Source organism: Manihot esculenta, chromosome 13, assembly GCF_001659605.2.
Source record: "Manihot esculenta cultivar AM560-2 chromosome 13, M.esculenta_v8, whole genome shotgun sequence".
In the NCBI taxonomy this organism is placed as follows: domain Eukaryota; kingdom Viridiplantae; phylum Streptophyta; class Magnoliopsida; order Malpighiales; family Euphorbiaceae; genus Manihot; species Manihot esculenta.
Genome location: NC_035173.2, coordinates 16,401,932 through 16,423,219, shown reverse-complemented (window position 1 = coordinate 16,423,219; position 21,288 = coordinate 16,401,932). Strand labels below are relative to the sequence as shown.

The window sequence follows — 21,288 nt, the reverse complement described above, 5'->3', positions numbered from 1 at the left end:
TTTCTATGTTGAGAAAGTTCGTGTCAGATCCGGGCAAGGTTCTTAGTGAGCCTGATGTGGAGATCCAAGAGGATCTCACCTATGTTGAGCAGCCAGTGCGGATCATAGACACCCAGATCAGAAAGCTAAGAAACAAGGAAATCCCGATGGTAAAAGTCCTATGGAACCACCACAATATGGAAGAGTGCACTTGGGAGACACGGGAGTCCATGCTCCGGCAATATCCTCATCTCTTTTAAGGTTAGTCTCTATGTGTTTTATGTTGTATGCTTTGCATGTGCTAGTTGAGGAACATTCGGGGACGAATGTTCTTAAGGGGGGAGAATGTAATACCCGGCTAGACTCCGGTATCGGAATTCCTACCGTCCGGTGGAATCTCGGATGCCGGAGACCTCTGGAAGGGTAGAAGCATGTTTTATAAAAATGTTTTAATGTGTTTTATGATTTTAAGTATGAAATTAAATGAGTTTTTGCATGAAAAGTCCTTGGAGGAAAACCTAGGTTCGGCCGCCGAAAGTCAAGTTCGGCCGCCGAACATTGCATGGATGCGGGAGCGCATTCGGCCCCCGAACGTGGCCTGGCCAGCCACCTATAAAAGGGGCACTTGGCCGAAATGGGTGAGTTTTCTCCCATTTTCGGCCACAGCAAGCTTCCGACCTTCCCTTTGCAACTCTTGTGTTCTTCCTCCAAATCTCTTCCATTTTTCTTGAGTTTTAAACTCACATTGCAAGTTTTGAGCATTTAAACCAAGTTTTGGAGCTTTGGGAACTCAAGAGCTCATTTTCGTGCATCTCCAAGTTTAGGTCGTCTCCCTCTCGATCTTCAAGAGGTAAGAGCCGATCTTAAGCTCCTTATGTGTTTTAAATAAGTTTTATGCAAGATCTATGGGTAGAAAGGCATGTTAGGTTATATGTTGAGTTATGGGTTAATATTAAGGTTTTGAGCAATGTGTGTTGATTGTGTGTGTTTGAAGTGTTGTAGTTGGGGTATTTGACTGTTTGAGACCCCTAGGAACTTGTATGCATGTTTTGGTTGGGATTTATGCATGATTTGAGGTTTTGGGAGGCAAGGGGTTCATGTGAACCAAGTTTCTGCCCTTCTGGCAGAAACCAGGTTCGGCCGCCGAAGGGAGTTTCGGCCGCCGAACCCCCTTGTGGAGGCAGCATTCGGCTGCCGAAGCTTGCCCCCGAAGGAAGACTTTCGAATCTATCTGGGAGGTTCGGCCGCCGAAGGTGCCGCCGAACCTGCCTGACTTTCGGCTCTGGAGGGACTTTCGGCCGCCGAACCTGCCGCCGAAAGTGCCCTGTTCAGCCATTTCTTACATGTTTTTATGTGATGTTTTCATGATGTTTCAGGGGGTTTTTGGGGAGTATTTTAGAGTTATGTTCAAGTATGTTTGGTCCCTCATTTGCGTCCACCTGTGTAGGTTCGGACCCGAGGAACCGAGGACCCCAGCAGTGAGGTCAGCTGCTTCGGTGTTGTCAGAGTCAGCCAGAGGTGAGTGGAACGAAACTAAATCTTTTAAATTAAATGTTTTATCATGTATCATGCATCATAATTATGCAATAGGATGACTGCCTTAGTTTTCACGAATATGCCGCATTGCATCGATTGTTGTTGATGTGGGTAAATGTCGGATGACCCAATTAGTCCATGACAGGAAGACCAGGCCCCATGCTACAGGCCTGGCACAGAGTAAGAAAGACCAGGCCCCATTCTACAGGCCTGGCACAGAGTAAGGAAAGACCAGGATCCCATCCTATGGTCTAGCACGGTTACGGGACTCGAAGACCAGGAGCTCAGAGGAGGCCCTGGGGAAATGGTAAGTAAAGTATGTTCTGACAGGAAAGACCAGGACCCCATTCTACAGGCCTGGCACAGAGTTACTTGGACTAATTGGTGACAAGTTCACCCAACCCTTATGTGAATTGTCTGTGTTATGATGCATTTCATTAAAGCACAGTGTTATTATGTTTTATAGTTCTACTCACTGGGCTTTTAGCTCACCCCTCTCCCTTTAACCCCAGGCTTGCAGGTACAGTGTAGAGCAGGAGTCCGGATAGAGTAAAGAATTCATGTTATGTAATAGCTAGTAATGGACATGATCAAATTGTAATGTAATGTCTTAAGTACAGTAGTTATGTAATGATGCTTATATATGATTAGAGGTGTGCTTGACCATAGATGTTGTAATCCCTTTTTTTATACATGATCTTGGTTATTTTTTTGTCCTTATGTAAACCAACTCAGCATATGTTGTGTCACCCATTGGGGGCACTGATGAGATCTCACGGAGGGATCAATGTTATGATCATGTTAAGTATATGTATATGCACAGGTTGAGTTTGGTTGATGTATATGGAAAGAAAAGTTTTAATTTTTATGTATGTTTGTTGATCATGTATGGGATTAAACAGGTTTCCAGGATGTATGTTTGGCTTGCTACGGGTCCCGGCGGCCTTAAGTCGACCCGGATCCTAGCGCCGGTAGCGGTCCGATTTTTGGGTCGTTACAGCTCTAGTATGGGTTTATGTTTTCAGTTTTGATGCATGCACAGGTCGAGTCTTGGTTCATGGGATATTTATATTTTTGGTTATATCTTTTTATCATGTATGGGATTTTATCAGGTGTAACAGGATGTACAGTAGGCTTGCTACGGGTTCCGGCGATCTTAAGTCGATCTGAACCCTAGTGCCGATAGCAGTTCGGTAACCGGGTCGTTACAACGCCGAAGTCGCTTTGCAGCCCCCTTGTTAGATTTGTGGTTCGTTTGCCGTTTGGATATTGGGTGGAGGCGTTTTTTAATACTATTCACTGGATTAGGTTTTGTTATCTTCCTTTAATTAGTTTGAAGGTATAGGAGTGTAAGGGTTTTGGTTGAAATGGTTTTTCACAGTAAGACTTATATTATTAAAATTATCCCAACGTCTTCAATAGCGGCTGTGTAATACCCGGCTAGACTCCGGTATCGAAATTCCTACCGTTCAGTGGAATCTCGGATGTCGGAAACCTCTAGAAGGGTAAAATCATATTTTTTTACAAAATGTTTTAATGTATCTTATGGTTTTAAGCAAAAAGAAAATTGAGTTTTAAATGAAAAAGACCAATGAGACATTTCCAGGTTCGGCCACCGAACCCCAAGTTCGGCCGCCGAACGTGGGATGGTTTAGGGGGGCAGGTTAGGCTTCCGAAAGTTTCAAAGGTTCGGTCGTCGAACCTCATGTTCGGCCGCCGAACCTCATGTTCGGCCGCCGAACTTACATGATTTTTGGAGGCACTTTAGGCTGCCGAAAGGTGGTCTGGCAGTCCCTATATAAGAGCTCCATGGCCGAAACGGGCGAGTTTTCTCCCCATTTTCGACCACGGTGAGTTCTTGCTCTCCCATGGTTCGTTTTTGATGTTTTTTCTCCGATCTTTCACATTTTAACAAGCTTTATGTTAATTTGAAGATATTTGAACAAAAAGAGCAAGTTTTGGAAACTTGGAGACTAAAGAGTGGATTTCTCCCCATCTCTGAGTTGGATCGCCTCTCCTCTCGTTCTTCAAGAGGTAAGAGTAGATCCATAGTTCATTTCATGTTTTGAGTAAGTTTTATGAAGATTTATGGGGTAGAAATGCATGTGTAGGTTTATGTTGAGTTTATGGTTAAATGTGTGTTTATGAGCAAAGTATGTTGGTTATGTATGTTTGATGTGTTGTAGTTGAGGTTTAAGTTAGTTTGAAACCCCTAGGAGCTTGTATGCTTGAGTATGCATGTTGTAGAATAGGAAAATGCTTGATTGAATGTGTTAGGAGGCTTTTATGCATGGAGAGGCTGAGTTTCTGCCCTTCGGGAAGAACTCAGGTTCGGCAGCCGAAGGTTCTTTCGGCTGCCGAACCTGCCTTTGGTAGCATGTATCGGCTACCGAACCCTGCCCCCGAAAGTGGACTTTCAGCTCTGGAAGGGAGTTTCGACCGCCGAAGATGCCGCCGAACATGCATGAGTTTCGTCTCTGGAGGGAACCTTCGGCCGCCGAAAGTGCCGCTGAAGGTGCATGACTTTCGGCTGTGAAGGGCCTTTCGGCCGCCGAACCTGCCGCCGAAAGTGCCCTGTTCAGCCCTCCTTTGCATGATTTCTATGATAGTTTTAAGGTGTTTTAGGGGGTTTTTGAGGAGTATTTTAGAGTCATGTTTATAGATGTTTGGCCCCTCATTTGAGTCCACCTGTGTAGGTTTGGACCCGAGGAACCGAGGCCCTCAGCAATGAGATAGCTGCTTCAGAGTCATTAGAGCTTCAGCCAGAGGTGAGTGGAATAACTCTATATGTTTTAAAGTAAATAAATCAATTCTTAGCATGATTCACGCATCATGCATGCCATGAGATATATTAGGTTGTTTGCATTAGAATTCACGAATATGTTGCATTGCATAATATGTTGTTGATGTGGGTGGATATTAGATGATCCATAGCCCTCAATCTATGATGTGATGATATGATATGTACTGTACGGAATGAAAGACCAGTGGGACCCATTCTACGTTCGCTGGCACCATGTAAGAGAAAGACCAGGACCCATTCTACGTTCTGGCACTTTGGAATGTTATGTTTAAGTGAAAGACCAAGACCCATTTTACGTTCTGGCACTATGGAATTATGTAGAGGGCTAATGGTGACAAGTTCATCCTTTATGTGGTATGTTTGTGATATGATGCATTTCATGGAAGCATGGTCTTTAAATTTAATGTTTTACTATTCTGCTCACTGGGCTTTATAGCTCACCCCTCTCCCTTAACCCCCAGGTTTGCAGGTACAGGGTAGACTAGGAGGTCAGCAGGAGTAGAGTCATGTGTTATGTAATAGCTAGATGTGGACATGGATATGATGTAATGTAAAAGTATGATATAGAAATGTTATGTAATGATGCTTAAGAAAGTTTAGAGTTGTGCTTGACCATAGTATTATGATTAATCTCTTTCTAGTACATGATCTTAATGTTTAATGATGATTATTGTAAACCAAACTTAATTTATGTTATGTCACCCCATTGGAGCATTGATGAGGACTCCAAGGTGGGGTTAATGTTTATGTTTATGAATAGTGCATGCACAGGTTGAGTTTGGTGATTGAATGGAAAGAAAAGTCCAAAATTCTTATGTATGTTGTTGATCATGTATGGGATTAGACAGGTTCACAGGATGAATATTTGGCTTGCTACGGGTCCCGGCGACTTTAAGCCGATCTGGATCCTAGCGCCGGTAGCTGTCCGATTTTTGGGTCGTTACAGGCTGAGACAGGTAAAATGTGTCTTATTTCCTCTTCATATAAATGGGTCATTGATTCTGATGCCGCAGATCACATGACAAGTAATCATCATATTTTTACTAGCTTTCGATCTCATAAAGTACCTTCTTCTGTTATTATAGCTGATGGGTTAACCTATAATATTGAGGGTTCTGGGACTGTTAAACCTACTCCTTCTATTATCCTATCGTCTATGCTAAGTTTACCTAATCTTGCCTTTAATTTAATCTCTGTGAGTAAACTTATCAAATATCTAAATTGTTGTGTTTTCTTTTTTCCTTATTATTGTCTCATTCATGATCTTGTGACGAAGCAGATTATTGGTAAAGGACATGTATCTGAGGGTCTCTATATTTTGGATGCATGGGTGCCTCAGTTTGTTGCCTGCTCCAGTGTCGTGTCTCGGTTTGAAGTACATTGTCGGTTGAAACACCCTTCTTTACTGGTTTTGAAGAAGCTATGCCCTCAATTTCATGAGATATCTTTACTAGAATGTGAGTCATGTCATTTTGCAAAACATCATCGAAGCTCTTTAAGTCCTAGAGTGAATAAACGAGCTGAGTCTGCTTTTGAATTAATACATTCAGATGTTTGGGATTCATGTCTGGTTAGATCTAAGACTGGATTCAAATATTTTATCACTTTTGTGGATGATTACTCTAGAATGACTTGGATTTATTTTATGAAGTATCGTTCATAAGTGTTTTCTCATTTTTTTGTCTTTTGTGCTGAAATCAAGACTCAATTTAATGTTTTTGTAAAAATTTTGCGGAGCGACAAGGCTAAAAGAATATATGTCAGAATCATTCCAGGCTTATATGACTCAACATGGTATTCTTTACCAATCGTCATGTATTGATACACCCGCTCAAAATGGAGTAGCTGAAAGGAAGAATCGATATCTCCTTGAGACTGCTAGAGATCCGTTGTTTCAAATGCAAGTTCCTAAGCAATTTTGGGCTGATGTTGTCTCTACTGCATGCTTTCTCATTAATTGCATGCCCTCCTAATACAAAACGGTAATACTCCTGTAATACCCGGCTAGACCCCGGCATCGGAATTCCTACCTTCCGGCAGAATCTCCGTTGAAATCCAAAATTTCCCGAATGTCGGAGCTTTCTAGAAGGGTAAAATAAAGGTTTTCTAAAATGTTTTTATATGTTTTTATGGTTTTAATAAAGAAAGAAATTGAGTTTTAAAAGAAAAGACCAAGGAGGGAAAAGCCAGGCTCGGCCGCCAAACCTCATGTTCGGCTGCCGAACATTGGGCTCTTGCGGAAGCACTTTTGGCCCTCGAAGGTGGTCTGGCCAGCCACCTATAAAGGGCCCCTTGTCCGAAAATGGGTGAGTTTTCTCTCTCTATTTTCGGGCATAGGTGAGATTTCGCCCTCCCATGGTTGATTTTGTGTTTTTCTTCAATCCCTTCAAGTTTTTTATGAGTTTAACTTTGTTTTGAAGATTTTTGAGCTAAGATCAAAGTTTTGAAGCTTGGAGACCCCCGGAGCTCGATTTCTCCCAATCTCCAAGTTTGGATCACCTCTCCTCTCGATCTTCAAGAGGTAAGCGTAGATCCTCACCTTCTTTTATGTTTTAAGTAAGTTTTAAGGGGTTTTAAGGGTGTTTAATGCATGTTTGGAGTAGATGTAAAATGTTAGGATTTATGTTAGTTAAATGGTAAATGTATGTTTATGTGATGCTATGTTGATGTTTGTTGGGGTTTAGGCTAGTTTTATGCCCCTATATGCTTGAATAAGTGTTTATGCATGTTTTAGAAGAGTTGAATGCATGTTGGGAGGTTGGGATGGCTGAATGTGGGATGGCAGAATCGGGTTCTGCCACCCAGGAGGATCCAGGTTCGGCCGCCGAAGCAAGGTTCGGTCGCCGAACCTGCCAGGGGAGGCAGTTTTGGCCGCCTAAACTCGCCCCTGAAAGTTTGGACTTTCGGCTCTGGAGGGGAGTTTCGGCCGCCGAACTTGCCCCCGAAGGTTGTGACTTTCGGCTCTGGAAGGACCTTCGACCGCCGAACCCTGCCCCCGAAAGTACTTGACTTTCGGCTCTATGGGGACCTTCGGCCGCCGAACCTGCCTCTGAAAGTCCCCTGTCCAGCCTTCCTTTGTTAGTTTTCTATGCATGTTTTGATGATGTTTTAGGGGATTTTTGGGGAGATGTTTAGAGTCATGTTAGAGTATGTTTGATCCCTCATTTGAGTCCACCTGTGTAGGATCGGACCTGAGGAACCGAGGAGACCAGCAGTGTTAGTTGTTTCAGAGTCAGCCAGAGGTGAGTAGAACACAACTCTTTTTATTTCAAAGCAATTAAACTTTTAAGCATACTCATGCATCATGAATGCCATGTATGTAATAGGTTGTATTGCATTAGAATTCACGAATATGACGCATTGCATAATATGATATTGATGTGGATGGATATTGGATGACCCACTAGCTCTCAATATGATACGTTATGATACGGTATGAAAGTCCAGTGAGGCCCATTCTACGCCCCCTGGCACGATGTAAGAGAAAGACCAGTGAGGCCCATTCTACGCCCCTAGCACAATTGGATAAGTAGAGGGTTATTGGCGACAAATCTATCCTTGATGTGAATTGTTTGTGTTGTGATGCATTTCATGATGGCATATGTTTATAAACTGTTTTTATGGTTCTGCTCACTGGGCTTTAGTAGCTCACCCCTTTCCCCTAACCCCCAGGTTTGCAGGGTCAGAGATAGCTCTGGAGGTCGGCTAAAGGCTGGTTTATGCTATGTAATAGTCTAGTTGTGGACATGTATTATGATGTAAAGTAATGTAATGAGGATTAGCATTGTGCTTGGCCCTAATGTTTATTGTAAATTCCTGTTATACATGATCTTTATGTAAATGTTTTAATGATAAGATATGTTGAACCAGGCTTGACATATGAGATGTTGACCCAACTGGAGCATTTGATGAGGGCTCCAGTAAGGTGTTTTATGTATACAGTTATGATGCATGCACAGGTCAAGCTTGGTATATGAAAAGTTTAAGTTTTTATGGAAATGTATGATCATGTATGGGATTTTATCAGGTGTACAGGATGTATAGTAGGCTTGCTACGGGTCTCGGCGACCTTAAGTCGATCTGGATCCTAGCGCCGGTAGCGGTCTGGTTTCCAGGTCGTTACAACTCCTTATAATGTCCTCTTTCCTAAGAAGCTATTATTTCCTCTCGAACCACGACTGTTTGGCAGTACTTGCTATGTTCGGGATGTCAAACCTCATATGACTAAACTTGATCCTAAAGCTTTGAAGTGTATTTTTTTGGGATATTCTCGCCTTCAGAAGGAGTATCAATGTTACTCTCCAGACCTCAACAAGTATCTAGTCTCAAGAAATGTAGTCTTTTCCGAGCAAGTTCCTTTTTATCCTGTTGCACAAACCTCTCCTAATCAAGAGGATGATGATAAGTGGCTCATCTATAGAATCATATCTGATTGTGGGACCTCTTCGAGCATGCCTTCTGCTGTACAATCTGATGGTGACATTGCTCCTAATACTTAGCCTCTTGTTAAACCGTCAGTTGTTCAAGTTTACTTTCGGAGACCATTACCTGATGATATATGTCCTGCACTAGAATTTTCTTCGCCATCAAATTCACCACCGAGTGACCTTGACCTCCCCACTAGTCTTCGTAAAGGTAAACGACAGTGTAAATCTATTTATTCTGTTGTTAACTTTCTGTCTTATGATCACTTGTCTCCTTCTTCTACCTGCTTAATTGTCTCTCTAGGTTCCATTTCTTTGCCTAAGACATTTAAAGAGGTCCTGGCTCATTCTGAATGGCGTGATGCAATGTTTGAGGAGATCAAGACTCTAGATGAAAATTATACTTGGGAACTAGTTGATTCATCCTCTAGAAAGAAGGTTGTGGGCTGTAAATGGGTTTTTGCCATCAAAGTCAATCCAGATGGCTCCATAGCAAGGCTTAAGGCCCGCCTTGTCGCCAAAGGTTATGCCCAACTTATGGCGTTGACTATTTTGACACTTTTTCTCCTGTGGCAAAAATGAACTCAGTTCGCTTGTTCATCTCCCTAACTGCTTCTCAGCATTGGCCTTTATACCAATAAGATATCAAGAATGCATTTTTACATGTTGACCTCCAAGAGGAGGTGTAAATGGAGCAACTACCAGGGTTTATTGCTCAGGGGGAGTAGAGAAAAGTCTACCATTTGAAGAAATCTTTGTATAGTTTGAAGCAGAGTCCCCGTGCATGGTTTGGCAAGTTCAGTGAAGTTATCCAAAATTTTGGGTTGAGAAAAAGAAAATGTGACTATTCAGTCTTCTATAGAAATTCAGATACTTGTATTATTCTCCTTATTGTATATATTGATGATATTGTCATTACAGGGAATGATAGTATAGGGATCTCTTCTCCCAAAAACTACTTGCATGCGAGTTTTCATACCAAAGGCTTGGGTCAGCTTAATTATTTCTTAGAAGTCGAAGTCTTGAGGAGTAAAAGGGAAATTTCTCCTATCTCAAATGAAGTATGTCCTTGACTTACTTGCAAAAACTGGGAAGATGGGAGCTAAACCATGTAGCACATCAATGATTCCTAATATATGTCTTACAAAAGATGACGGAAACCCTTATGATGGTCTAGAGAGGTACAGAAGGTTGGTTGGAAAGCTGAACTACCTTATGGTGATTACTCGGCCAGATATTGCTTTTGCAGTAAGCCTTGTAAGCCAGTTCATGTCTGCACCTATGGTGAAACATTGGACCGCTTTAAAACAAATTCTATGTTATCTAAAAGAGACTCCTGGACTCGGTATACTCTACAGAGATCATGGGCATATTGCACTTGAGTGTTTTTCTGATACTGACTGGGCGGGATCCAAAAGTGATAGAAGGTCGACTACAGGCACTGTGTATTTATTGGAGGAAACCTAGTGTTTTGAAAAAGTAAGAAGCAAAATATGGTATTCAGGTCTAGTGTCGAGTCAGAATACAGAGCCATGGCTCAATCCACTTGTAAGATTCTGTGGATAAATCATTTGCTGAATGAAGTTAGTATGGATGTTGCGTCACCCGCGAAACTTTAATATGATAATCAGGCTGCTATTCACATTGCTTCCAATCCAATATATCATGAACGGACTAAACATATTGAAGTTGATTGTCATTTCATCCGTGAAAATATTTAAAAAAATTTAATTTCCACCAGTTATGTGAAGACAGGAGAGCAACTGGGTGATCTACTCACCAAAACTTTAAATGGACCTCGAATAGAATATTTTTTTAACAAGTTGGACATGATAAATATCTATAATCCAACTTGAAGAGGAATATTAGAGTGTGAATACAATATGTACATAATTATATGAAATTACATAATTATAAACTAATTGATTGACAAAAAATTATTAGAAATTGTCTTAATAAGACATTGTAATATGTACATATAACCACTTATTTCAATGGAAAAATATATTGAAATTGTCTAATTATTCCTTATTTTATAATAGTTTTGGAATGCATAATCTTGCGGAAATGCATGCTATCCTTTTTGGATAACCTTGGCAATATGGTTATCTTCACTTGCTAGCGGAGTCTGATAATCAGCGTTCATGCTTTATAAAGCCTAACTGCGTTTTTTCTGTATCATGATATTTTTGTACAAGACATCCTGTACCTCAACTCCTTGTTCTCCGCCATTTCTTTTTATTTTATTAACCGTGTTGTAAATGGGCTGGCTCATTCCTTGTCTAAACTAGTTTGTAATTTTGGCTATGATTTGTTGAGTGAGAGATGTTCCATCGCAATGAATCTCATCATAAATATATGGTATTTTTTTTTTTAGACTTATTCACTATAAATTCAAAATAAAAAAAATATCAACACTGGAATACATTTATATAAAATTTAGATCATTAAATAAAAAAATCTAAACGATAATAATAATTCACATTTATATCCAACATTTCAAATTTTAAATAATATATTCAAACCTTTTCAATTAATCACCACTATATTCAAAAAAATTAAATTAAACTTAAAAAAATTAATAGTAAATTATAATATAATTTTTAAAATTTTATTTCATTGATAAAATAATTTTTAAAAATATATTTTTATTACAACAATATCATTTTTTTTAATTTCATTATTTATTCTCTATTTTAACTTTTATATAATATCATAAATTATTAATAAAAATTTAAAATATAAAAAAAATAAAAAAAAAATCTTACAATTTAAAACATACAATATTTCATTTTCTTTAGAATATTATTAATAAAAAATAAAAATTTTCAAATATAAAAAAATACACATAATTTAGTATAAAATTTTAATGAAATATTTTAATTTATATTATTTATGTTATATTTTATATAATATAAATTTATTTATAACAAATATTTATAATATATTTATATTATATATAATAAATATAAGATATATTTAATTTTAATATAAAATTTAAATTAAAAAATTATATATTTTATTAATAATATAAAATTTTAAAGATTATACAATAATTTGTTATTAAGTTTTTCAAATTCTTCTAAACCCGGTGCTTCAATCGCTTTTCAGAAAAACGGTTTGTTCTTTCCAATAAAGCTTAGGTAAAATAATATACAATGCATTCATAATTATAAAGGGCATATTGACATAAACCTGTAAATAAGAGCATCTGCCAGTGTGAACTTCACCGTATTTATTACATGACACAAAAGCAATTCACAGCTATCAATGCAATATCCCTGCACATGTGATTGCTAATTATCAAAATCAACAATGGGAAACTCACATTTTTCCATACTTACCCTCTTAACTTTGATCTCAAATGTCATGGACACTATAAAGGTATACCCCCTTCTGCATGTCTTTAATTTGCACTCCACCCTAATGATTAATTAAATTTGAACATATGAACAGATTGAAAAATGATATTCTATGTTGCTTGTCCAATCATCAGGTTTTAACTTATTCACTTCTGTTTCTATCTCTTACATGGAACAACTTCAAGATTAGGAAATCTTTCAATCTTCAGAAGAATTGCAATGTGATTTGACTGCTAGCTAACGATTCTGCTAATGCTTAAACTATCACTGCTAATAATCCTTTTAGAAGAAGATAGGCCAAGATCAAAGGGTCCCAAAGAGTCTGTCTGCATGAATGAAGCCACCAAAAACAAATTAGCTATTTACAGCGCTGTATTTATGTAGATAATAAATAAGAAAAATTATAATCGTAATATAAATTCAAGTACCCATTTAATCCCTGAGAGCCCAAAGCTGCTTTCGTCGTTATAAAATTGAGAACAGAGTGATAAATCTGTTTTAGATTCTTGACAGACATTGCCTTGCGGAAGGCCAGATTGGATGTTAACCTGCAAAACAAACAAATATAGGATACTTTGTAAGCTGATTAATAAGAGTCTAATAGACTCTTTGATTCATCAGATGCATAATATAGTATCAAATATGTTAAGTATATGTTCATTGGGAATTAAAAACCAAGAAAACAATAACAACAGATGGTCTTTACCAAAAAACCATCATACGAATTACCAAAGATCACACGAGCTTTCTTAATAGCCTGACTAGACATCTATAACAAATATCTTGGTTAATTCATAAGCATCAGTAACAGTGGCTAACTATCCCCACGATCTACTAAACAAAACCAAGCAACAATGAACTTTGAGACCCTTCAACTTAATCAAGGTTCCCCATCATATTTGGATATGTAAATATAATAGTGGAGCAATAAATAAAATTGGGCTAACCTCACTAGTCATTGGATGTTTAAATGACTTGGAAACAGCATCCTGGCTGCATGTGCGAGCAGAAGCACTTCCACCCAGATTGAGAGCATCTTTGCCCGAGGGAGAAAACTTTTGAAAAGGAAATGCATGACAAGTGTCTTCAGCATCCAAAATGGAAGAGCTTGCACCATGAGAAGGCAGCTTTGGAGCTTGGGAATGATTTACATGGGCCATGATAAAAGCATCAAATGAATCGGAGGTTAACTGAGATGGAGGTAAGCCTGCATTACTTACATCTGATTTTGGATCACAATTATTGAACCTGCCCTGCAAGGATGCTTCAGACAGCAAGCCTCCAATACTTATGTTAGTTAGACCATCATCCCACGGATAGGAGGACTGACCCATGCCATGGTGCATCTTCACTTCATTGCACTGCTCAGATCCAAATAAGCAAGTTTCAGAGTTAGCATACACTAACTGAACATTTTTATAGAAGCATAGAGTTATGGTTCCAGGTAGTAGATCACATCAAAGGATGAAAAGAGCTCATTAGTGGGAGAGCTCTTAACAACCGAGAATCGTTAATGAGATAAAGTCTTAAATCTCATTGTTTGTAATGTTTTTGCTTATTTTATTGAATAAAAATAAATCCCTTATATAGGGGAGATTCATTCAATCATTGGATTTCTAAATAAAATAAAAGACTAATACAAATACTTATTTAGATAATAAATTATTAAGATAAGATAATCAAAATCTAAGAACAAACTAATAAGATAAGATAAAATAATAAATATAAGAAACTAATAGATAAAATATAATCTGTTTGTTATGGATTTAATTATCCTTTATCTATAACATTACTCCCCTCCAGAAAAAAGGAGGCTGTCCTAAAGCTCCCCTTCAGAAAAAAGGAGGTTGTCCTAAAGCTCAAAGTTAGGATATGTAAGATGAGAGTAATCAAAATCTCATGTACCATCAGATTCAGGATAGGTCTGCCAGCTAACTAATACTTTCCAAAACCAAGTGCCTGGATCAAAGGCAATATCTCTGTATCCCTTATCATCATAATCTTTCATGCATGCTTGTAGTTGTTGCGAGTGTATCTGGATTTCACTCGGAACTAAAGCATGTTCTTTTAAAGCATGATCTACTATCTCCACTCTTATAAAGTTGATGACTGGTATAAAGTTGACATAAACTAAATTTTTTGTGCTATCAAATCACAAAAATTTCCCAATAACTTTCACAAATTTTAGAACATATGCTAGATCACCCTAAATATTTATGTTTCATATGTGTTGATCTTAGCAATAAATGCTGAATTTCCATATTCTCCTATCACATGCAGGGTTGTTCGCAATTTCTAGGGGTCCTAAACTGAATCAAATAATAGAATCGTACCGGATTAAAACCGAAAAAGAACTAATGATATAAGAACCAAACCGTACCGAACTGAATTTATTTAACTATTTAGTTCTGATTTTTTATCAAGAACCATACCGGAACCAGATCAGAACTGTACCAAAAAACCAATTTGTATATATATTTTTTAAATAATTTATAGTGATATTATAATTCTAATATATAATTCCAATAATATGTTTTATATATTATATAATTTCAATAAAATTACACACATATAATTGCAATATTGTTTAATTATTAAATGTTTCTTGCCATTTTATTTAGCCAATTTAGTTAGTTTGATTATAGTATGTTCTATTTAAGTAGATTATATATATATATATATATATATATATATATAACATATACACTACTAGAATTATACTATTAGAATATAAATTACTAAAATAATTATATATGTGTGTGTATATGTACTTATAATTGTTATTAATAGCTATATGTATATATATAATAAAATAATAATATAAAATTATTATATATTTTAATCACTAGTCAATTATTAAAAGTTTATGATGGTCTAATTCAATTAATTTAATTCATTAATTATAGTAATCAATTACATACACATGTGTGTATATTTACTTATAATTGTTAACTAGATTGTATATATTAATAAAATATAATTCGATAAAATTAAAAATAAATTAAATTAAATTAACTGTAAGTATTTAAAAAAATATATTATTCCGCTAAACTACCTAATTTTATCTAAGACTACATAGTTTTGAAATAAGAAACAAAGACAACTAAATAAATTTTCAATGAATCATAGGAATGAAAAAAGCTCATTTAGTTGAAATTTATTTCTTGTGAAAATATTGCAACAAAGTCTTAAAAGCTGTATTAGGAGTTTTTTTTCTTTTTTTTATTCTTTTATTAGGAGTTTTTTTTCTTTTTTTTATTCTTTTAAAAATTTCAAAATTATAATAAGAAAACTATATACTTGATATATTTTAAATGAAAATGCTATATGATATTGTGTACATTTGATATGATTTTGAAAATGGAATGTAACACTTATTAGTTTGATATAAATAATATTAGTATTGTGTTAGAAATATTTAATTATTTCGTTCAAATTTAAATTTTATAATACGAACCGAGGATCGTACTAAAATTTGAATCGAAATAAGAATCAAAATGGAACTAAAAAAAATGGAACTGTACCCGAATCATACCAAATTTTGGTTCTAATTCTAGTTCCAAAAAATTTAAAGAACCAATTTTCGATTCCGATTCTAGTTCCTACAAGGAACTAGAACCACTTGCCCCTCGCCCCTCGCCCCTAGTCCCATGTATTGAGATTAACAAAAAATTGGTTAATGTTTAAATCTAGTAAATTACATAATCAATGAAAGAAAAATCATTCAATGGAAGAATAATTGCAGCGAAAATAGTACCATAGGCTCAGTTAATCCATTGGAAGGTGTCTTATCAGTCACACTGATAGCTGCTGCTCCAGTTGCAGTGACTGCTTTCAAATCTTCATTTGTTACCTCAATTTGTTTCTCCTTGCCAAATACACTTCCTATATTACTACTGCCTCCTTTCTGAGTGCCTTCAAATTGTAAAGAAACCTCAAAGGGAGTTGATGTTGAAGGCACTCCAGACAAATTATTTTCACAATCGGAGAACCAGCCATACCTTAATAGAAAAATTGTTAGAAAGTTGTACTAATCTACCCACTACCAAAAAATGGGAAAAAAAAAAACGGAAGAGGAGAAAATGGTAATGGCCAACCTCAAGCGGAAAATAGAAGGGCGTCCAATAGACTCATAGACATCTCCTGCACTAAGACCAACATCATTCAATGTCCATCTATAACCAGCTAAATCTTCAGATATGGCATATGGGAAAAGAACGGGCTCCCCAATAGCAATCCTTGAACCACCCCATTTGTTATTGAGGTGCTTAAGGACAGAAGATATCTTTTTTCTAGCACTTAAAGTGAGCTCCAAGTATGGATGATACCCATCCTGAGTGAAAAAATCAACTTTCAATTACATATTTGTCTTAATCTTATATACATACATGTAAACATACATACATACATATATATATGTGTATATATATATATATATATATATATATATATATATATATATATATATATATATATATATAAACAGTTTCTGATCTTGTTCAATAATATATGTTTCACAAATTTACCTTTTCTAATCCCTGGCAAGTGACTTCATTATTTGGGAAAAGCTGCAATTTAACCTTCACAGAAGTATGAAGAATTGGTCCTGGTTGTTGCTCAGATATAGGTAATCCCTCTTTCGTTTCTGCAGAACATTTATTTTTGCCTAAAAGTGGTGGGAGTAATGTTTCAGCTGATCTTAAAGGCAAAGAATGCTTGTCTTTCTTGACCACAAGTTCTTCGCTTTTCCCTAAGTTGCAAAAGTTTAAAAGCAGAACATACAATTACAGATAAAATCAGCATAAGACCATGCAAAATAGGAATAAATTCATAAATGTAAATTTCATAATTGCTTTTTTTAAAAGAAAAAGAACTCAATAAACCTATAAGTGCAATAAACAAAATAAATCAGATTTCAATTGCCAATTTAAGGTAAGTATCTGAAACTTGACTAAATTACCAAACCTGTAGGTTTGGGACAATGCCCCCTTGTCCTGTTGATAGATTTACCAACTTGAGGCTGACCTGCACACAATTTAAGCTTTGTGGTTTTTTCAACCACCTTTGTCGTTCGCTTCTTAGTAATTTTCATGGAAGTCCAGCTTTCCTGAAAATACTGAGAATAGTTAAGGACATCTATTTCCTATTCTCCAACTATAATATTTCAAAGACAAGTTTCTAAGAGGATAGAGAATAGTAAAAGCATGCATTTGCAGCAAAAAGATCACAAAACCTTGCCTTTTAAGTTGTTTACAACCATAACCAAATGTGCAGCACCACAAGCACACTCTCACAAGCCCCAGCACAGAAGAATTAAATACCAAAGAACAATTTGCCAAACTAACCGTCAGAAAAAATTACACTGAGGAAACCCCACAAAAACAACTAGCATCGAACAGAAAATAGTAGGCTTAGTTTCACCTCTGGCCATTAAACTTCAAATTGCATCAGTACAATCGCTCAACTTTGATTTTGTTTCAGTATAGCCTATCATCAAATTTTTTATCTATACAGCAGAAAAGTTCTAAAGCTTATTTTTGCAACTGTAACTAAAATTTAGATACAAATTTCTTTTCTGATTATCATATTAAAAATTGCTGAAATTTTACCAAAATCTAAAACACAAACCATATTAACAAAACAAAATTAAAGCTGGATAATATAGCTAAAAATGAAGTTCAACGAGCACCTAAGAAATTAAGTTCAAAAGAATTACAAACCCAGTCCAAAATCTAGCTAAAACAAGCCAACGGTGCTCGAAGTCAGAGAATTACCAGACAGAAAAACACTTGGAAACATATATCAAAACAGATTTGTGCATAAAACTGCTATGTATGAGTTAGGGTTCGTCCAAAAACAAAAACAGAGAAACATTGACAAATTTGATTGCAGATCCAACATTTTCAAATAAATTTGAAGATACGGATAATAATTTACCTGAATCAGAATCCCAGGTAGAGCAGCGAAGGGAGGGAAGAGAAGAATGGAGAAAGTTCGAAATTGGGCAAAAACAAGCACGAAAATGTTGGCGGGAATGCTTTTCCATATATTTATAAGGAATATCAGGTTTTCTTATTTTTTATAAAAATAAAATTTAATAGTTAAATATTTTATTATTTAATTTTTATAATAAGAAAAAATTTAGTAATTAATTTTTTAAATTTTATAGAAATAAATATCTAATAGCTAGTTCTTTCATATGAAATATATTTTAAACTTTTTCATAATATTTAATAGTGAAGATTTATAGAAAAAATAATTAATATTTTTTTAAAAATTTATAAATTCTTTAATATAATTTTTAAAATCGACAGATTAACTAAAAAAAATTATATTATAAAAATTAAATAGTAATTTTATTTTTTTTAAAAAATGACTAAAAATAAAAATATTTTACTTGTCCAAACTTTTAGGTTTTTACATTTAAGGGTTTAAAGTAATATTATTTATATTTTAGGGTCTAATCTTTTACATCACTAGTACTTTGAGGGAAAAAAAATGTTAGTGCCATTAGTTATACTAATGTGGCATTTTGATTTTTCTGTTATTCTATAATGTTATATCTTGTATGATCTAATGCAAAAACTTAAAAGTATAAATTCCTCAATTGTGAATAAAGTAAAATTATAACTTTTTATATTAAAAGTGAAATTTTAAAGTGTATTAAAAAAAAAGAGAGAGAGACTTTATGAGATAGAGCAAAAGAAAAGGACAAAGATAAGAGAGTATTGTATCTCTTTTCTTTGCTTCTTTATTCAAATAGTTCAAGGAAGTTGAAGGTGATAGAGTTTGAGCAGTTAAGGCAGACTGAAGAGATGAATTTAGAAGAGTATACAGACAAGTTTCTAGAGTTGTTTTAGTATATGGATCAGGCTTATGACACTGACTAGAAGAAGGTTAGGAGGTATACCATGAGACTCCACTCTAGGTATTCCTTCCTAATCTTAGTCGCAAAGAGAGTTTTCACACTATAGTGGATGCAGTTAGAAAAATGGAGGCTAGTGCCATCATTCAGGGAATAATGAAGCAATAGGTGGCACAATCATCGAGTTCCAAGACCTCGAGTACAAGAAAGTTTGATCTCTCTTCTCTAAGTGCAGCCGTCTCAGGAAGTAGAAAGTGGAATAGCTCCACTAAGAAGACCAATAAGAACAAGTTCTGGAATAGGTTGAAGTCTAGTTTAAGAATGGGCAGTCGTTTGCGTTCTAGTTCAGATAGCTCTGGATGTGTAAGATGTGGAAAGCCGCACAAAGGGCTTTGTGAATTTAGGAATACAGGTTGTTAATGTGAAAAAGAGGGACATATGACTCGTGAGTGTCCCAATGCAATCAGGATAGCACAGTCCCAGCAAACGGCTTCTGGCAGTATGGCTCAGCCAACAACTTTAGCCACATCTTAAGGAAGAGGGAAAGGTAGAGGAAGAGGAATGGCCTTTTCTTCAGTAGGTTCCCAAGGAGAAGGTCCTTCAGCACCAGCATGGATCTTCACCATGACATAGCAGGAAGCCAACATATCAAACACAATGGTGTCAGGTAAACTCACTATTAGGTGTTCTGATGTGTATGCTCTTATGGACCCTAGTGCCTCTCATTCTTTTATTTCTTCGAAGACCATAGGCAGTTTGGGTTTGATAGCTTCTAGGCTAGAGTTTTCTCTTTAGGTCAGTGGGCCCAAGTGTGATCCGTCTATGATAGAGTCAGTTTATCGGTTCAGTCCAATTATAGTTAAGGATAGGTGCCTTCCAATCGACCTTGTGGTTCTAGATTTGACTGATTTTGATGTCATTCTAGGGATGAATTGGCTCTCTACTCATGGTGCTACCTTAGACTATAGAGGCAAGGTAGTTAGGTTCAGAGAACAAGATGGATCAGAGGTTGTCTTTCTAAGGGGCAAGTCAGGTATGCCTAGAGGTTTGATATCTACCTTACAGGCTCATAGGTTGCTTAGGAGGAGTTGTCAGGGATTTCTTGCTCATGTTAAAGAGGTTGACGGTCAGGTTAGGGAACCAACTTCAATGCCCATGGTTAGAGAGTTTCTCGATGTTTTTTCAGATGATCTGCCAGGTTTACTACCTGATAGGAAAATAGAGTTTGAAATTAAAGTGTTGTCAGGAATCAGACCCATTTCTATTCCTCCCTACATGATGGCACCTATCGAGTTGAAAGAGCTAAAGGAACAGTTGCAAGAGTTGGTAGATAAGGGTTTCATTCGACCTAGTACCTCACCCTGGGGTGCTCCATTGTTGTTTGTAAAAAAGAAGGATGGATCCCTAAGACTTTGTATTGACTACAAACAGTTGACAAAGTTACTACCAAGAACAAGTATCATTTAGTCAGGATTGATGATCTGTTTGACCAGTTAGCAGGAACCAGTTGTATCTCCAATATAGCTTTAAGATCCGGATATCATCAGTTGAGAATCAAAGAAGAAGACGTGCCTAAAAAACTTTCAGGACTAGATATATGTATTATGAGTTCCTAGTAATGCCTTTTGGGCTAAGCAATGCCCCTACAGCATTCATGGATCTCATGAACAAAGTTTTTACATAGTTTCTGGATCACTTTGTTATTGTCTTTATTGACAATATCTTAGTGTATTCAAAAAATACAGAGGAGCATGCCCATCATCTGAGGAGAGTATTGCAGACCTTGAGAGAACACAGGTTTTATGCCAAGTTCACTAAATGTGAGTTCTGATTGAGGAGTATCTCTTTCTTGGGGAATGTAGTATCAGAAAATAGAATCGAGGTCGATCCTAAGGAAATAGAGGCAGTAGCTAACTGGTCCAGGCCTAGTACGATAATAGAGATCAAAATAGCTACTCCTATGACCAGGTTAAGCCAAAAGAATCAAAAGTTTGTATGGTCAGATCAGTGTGAGGAGAGTTTCCAAGAGTTAAAGAGAAGGTTGACGTCAGCACCAGCGTTAGCTCTGCCTATGAGTAATGAGGATTTCACAAAGTTCTGTGATGCATCCTTAGTAGGACTAGGTTGTGTGTTGATGTAGACAGATAGGGTAATTGCTTATACTTATAGACAGTTGAAGAAGTACGAGTTAAATTATCCTACACATGATCTAGAGATGACAGCTGTGATTTTTGCACTCAATATATGGAGGCACTAGCTGTATGGTGTGAAGTGTGAGATCTTTATAGATCATAAAAGTATGCAATATATCATGGGTCA

The 21,288-nt window shown here is 36.4% G+C and overlaps 1 protein-coding gene across 1 annotated transcript; it reads right to left on the bottom strand.

Moving 5' to 3' along the window:
* Positions 1-11,888: 11,888 nt before the first annotated feature.
* Positions 11,889-18,140, bottom strand: LOC110629408 (TSL-kinase interacting protein 1). Its single transcript, XM_021776368.2, has 8 exons — positions 18,042-18,140; positions 17,070-17,211; positions 16,631-16,854; positions 16,202-16,437; positions 15,862-16,105; positions 13,052-13,465; positions 12,533-12,652; positions 11,889-12,430 (listed from the first exon to the last, which is right to left on the bottom strand). The coding sequence occupies exons 2-8, from the start codon at positions 17,194-17,196 to the stop codon at positions 12,338-12,340; spliced, it is 1,458 nt and encodes a 485-aa protein (XP_021632060.1). The 5' UTR covers positions 17,197-17,211; positions 18,042-18,140; the 3' UTR covers positions 11,889-12,337.
* Positions 18,141-21,288: the final 3,148 nt, after the last annotated feature.

Excerpts from the sequence above, each read along its gene's own strand:
- LOC110629408 (XM_021776368.2), bottom strand. The coding sequence starts at position 17,196 with ATGAAAATTACTAAGAAGCGAACGACAAAGGTGGTTGAAAAAACCACA. Across the intron at positions 16,855-17,069 it reads GCATTGTCCCAAACCTACAG|GGAAAAGCGAAGAACTTGTG; the intron begins GTTTGGTAATTT and ends TTTGCAACTTAG. Across the intron at positions 16,106-16,201 it reads CCTTCTATTTTCCGCTTGAG|GTATGGCTGGTTCTCCGATT; the intron begins GTTGGCCATTAC and ends TTTTCTATTAAG.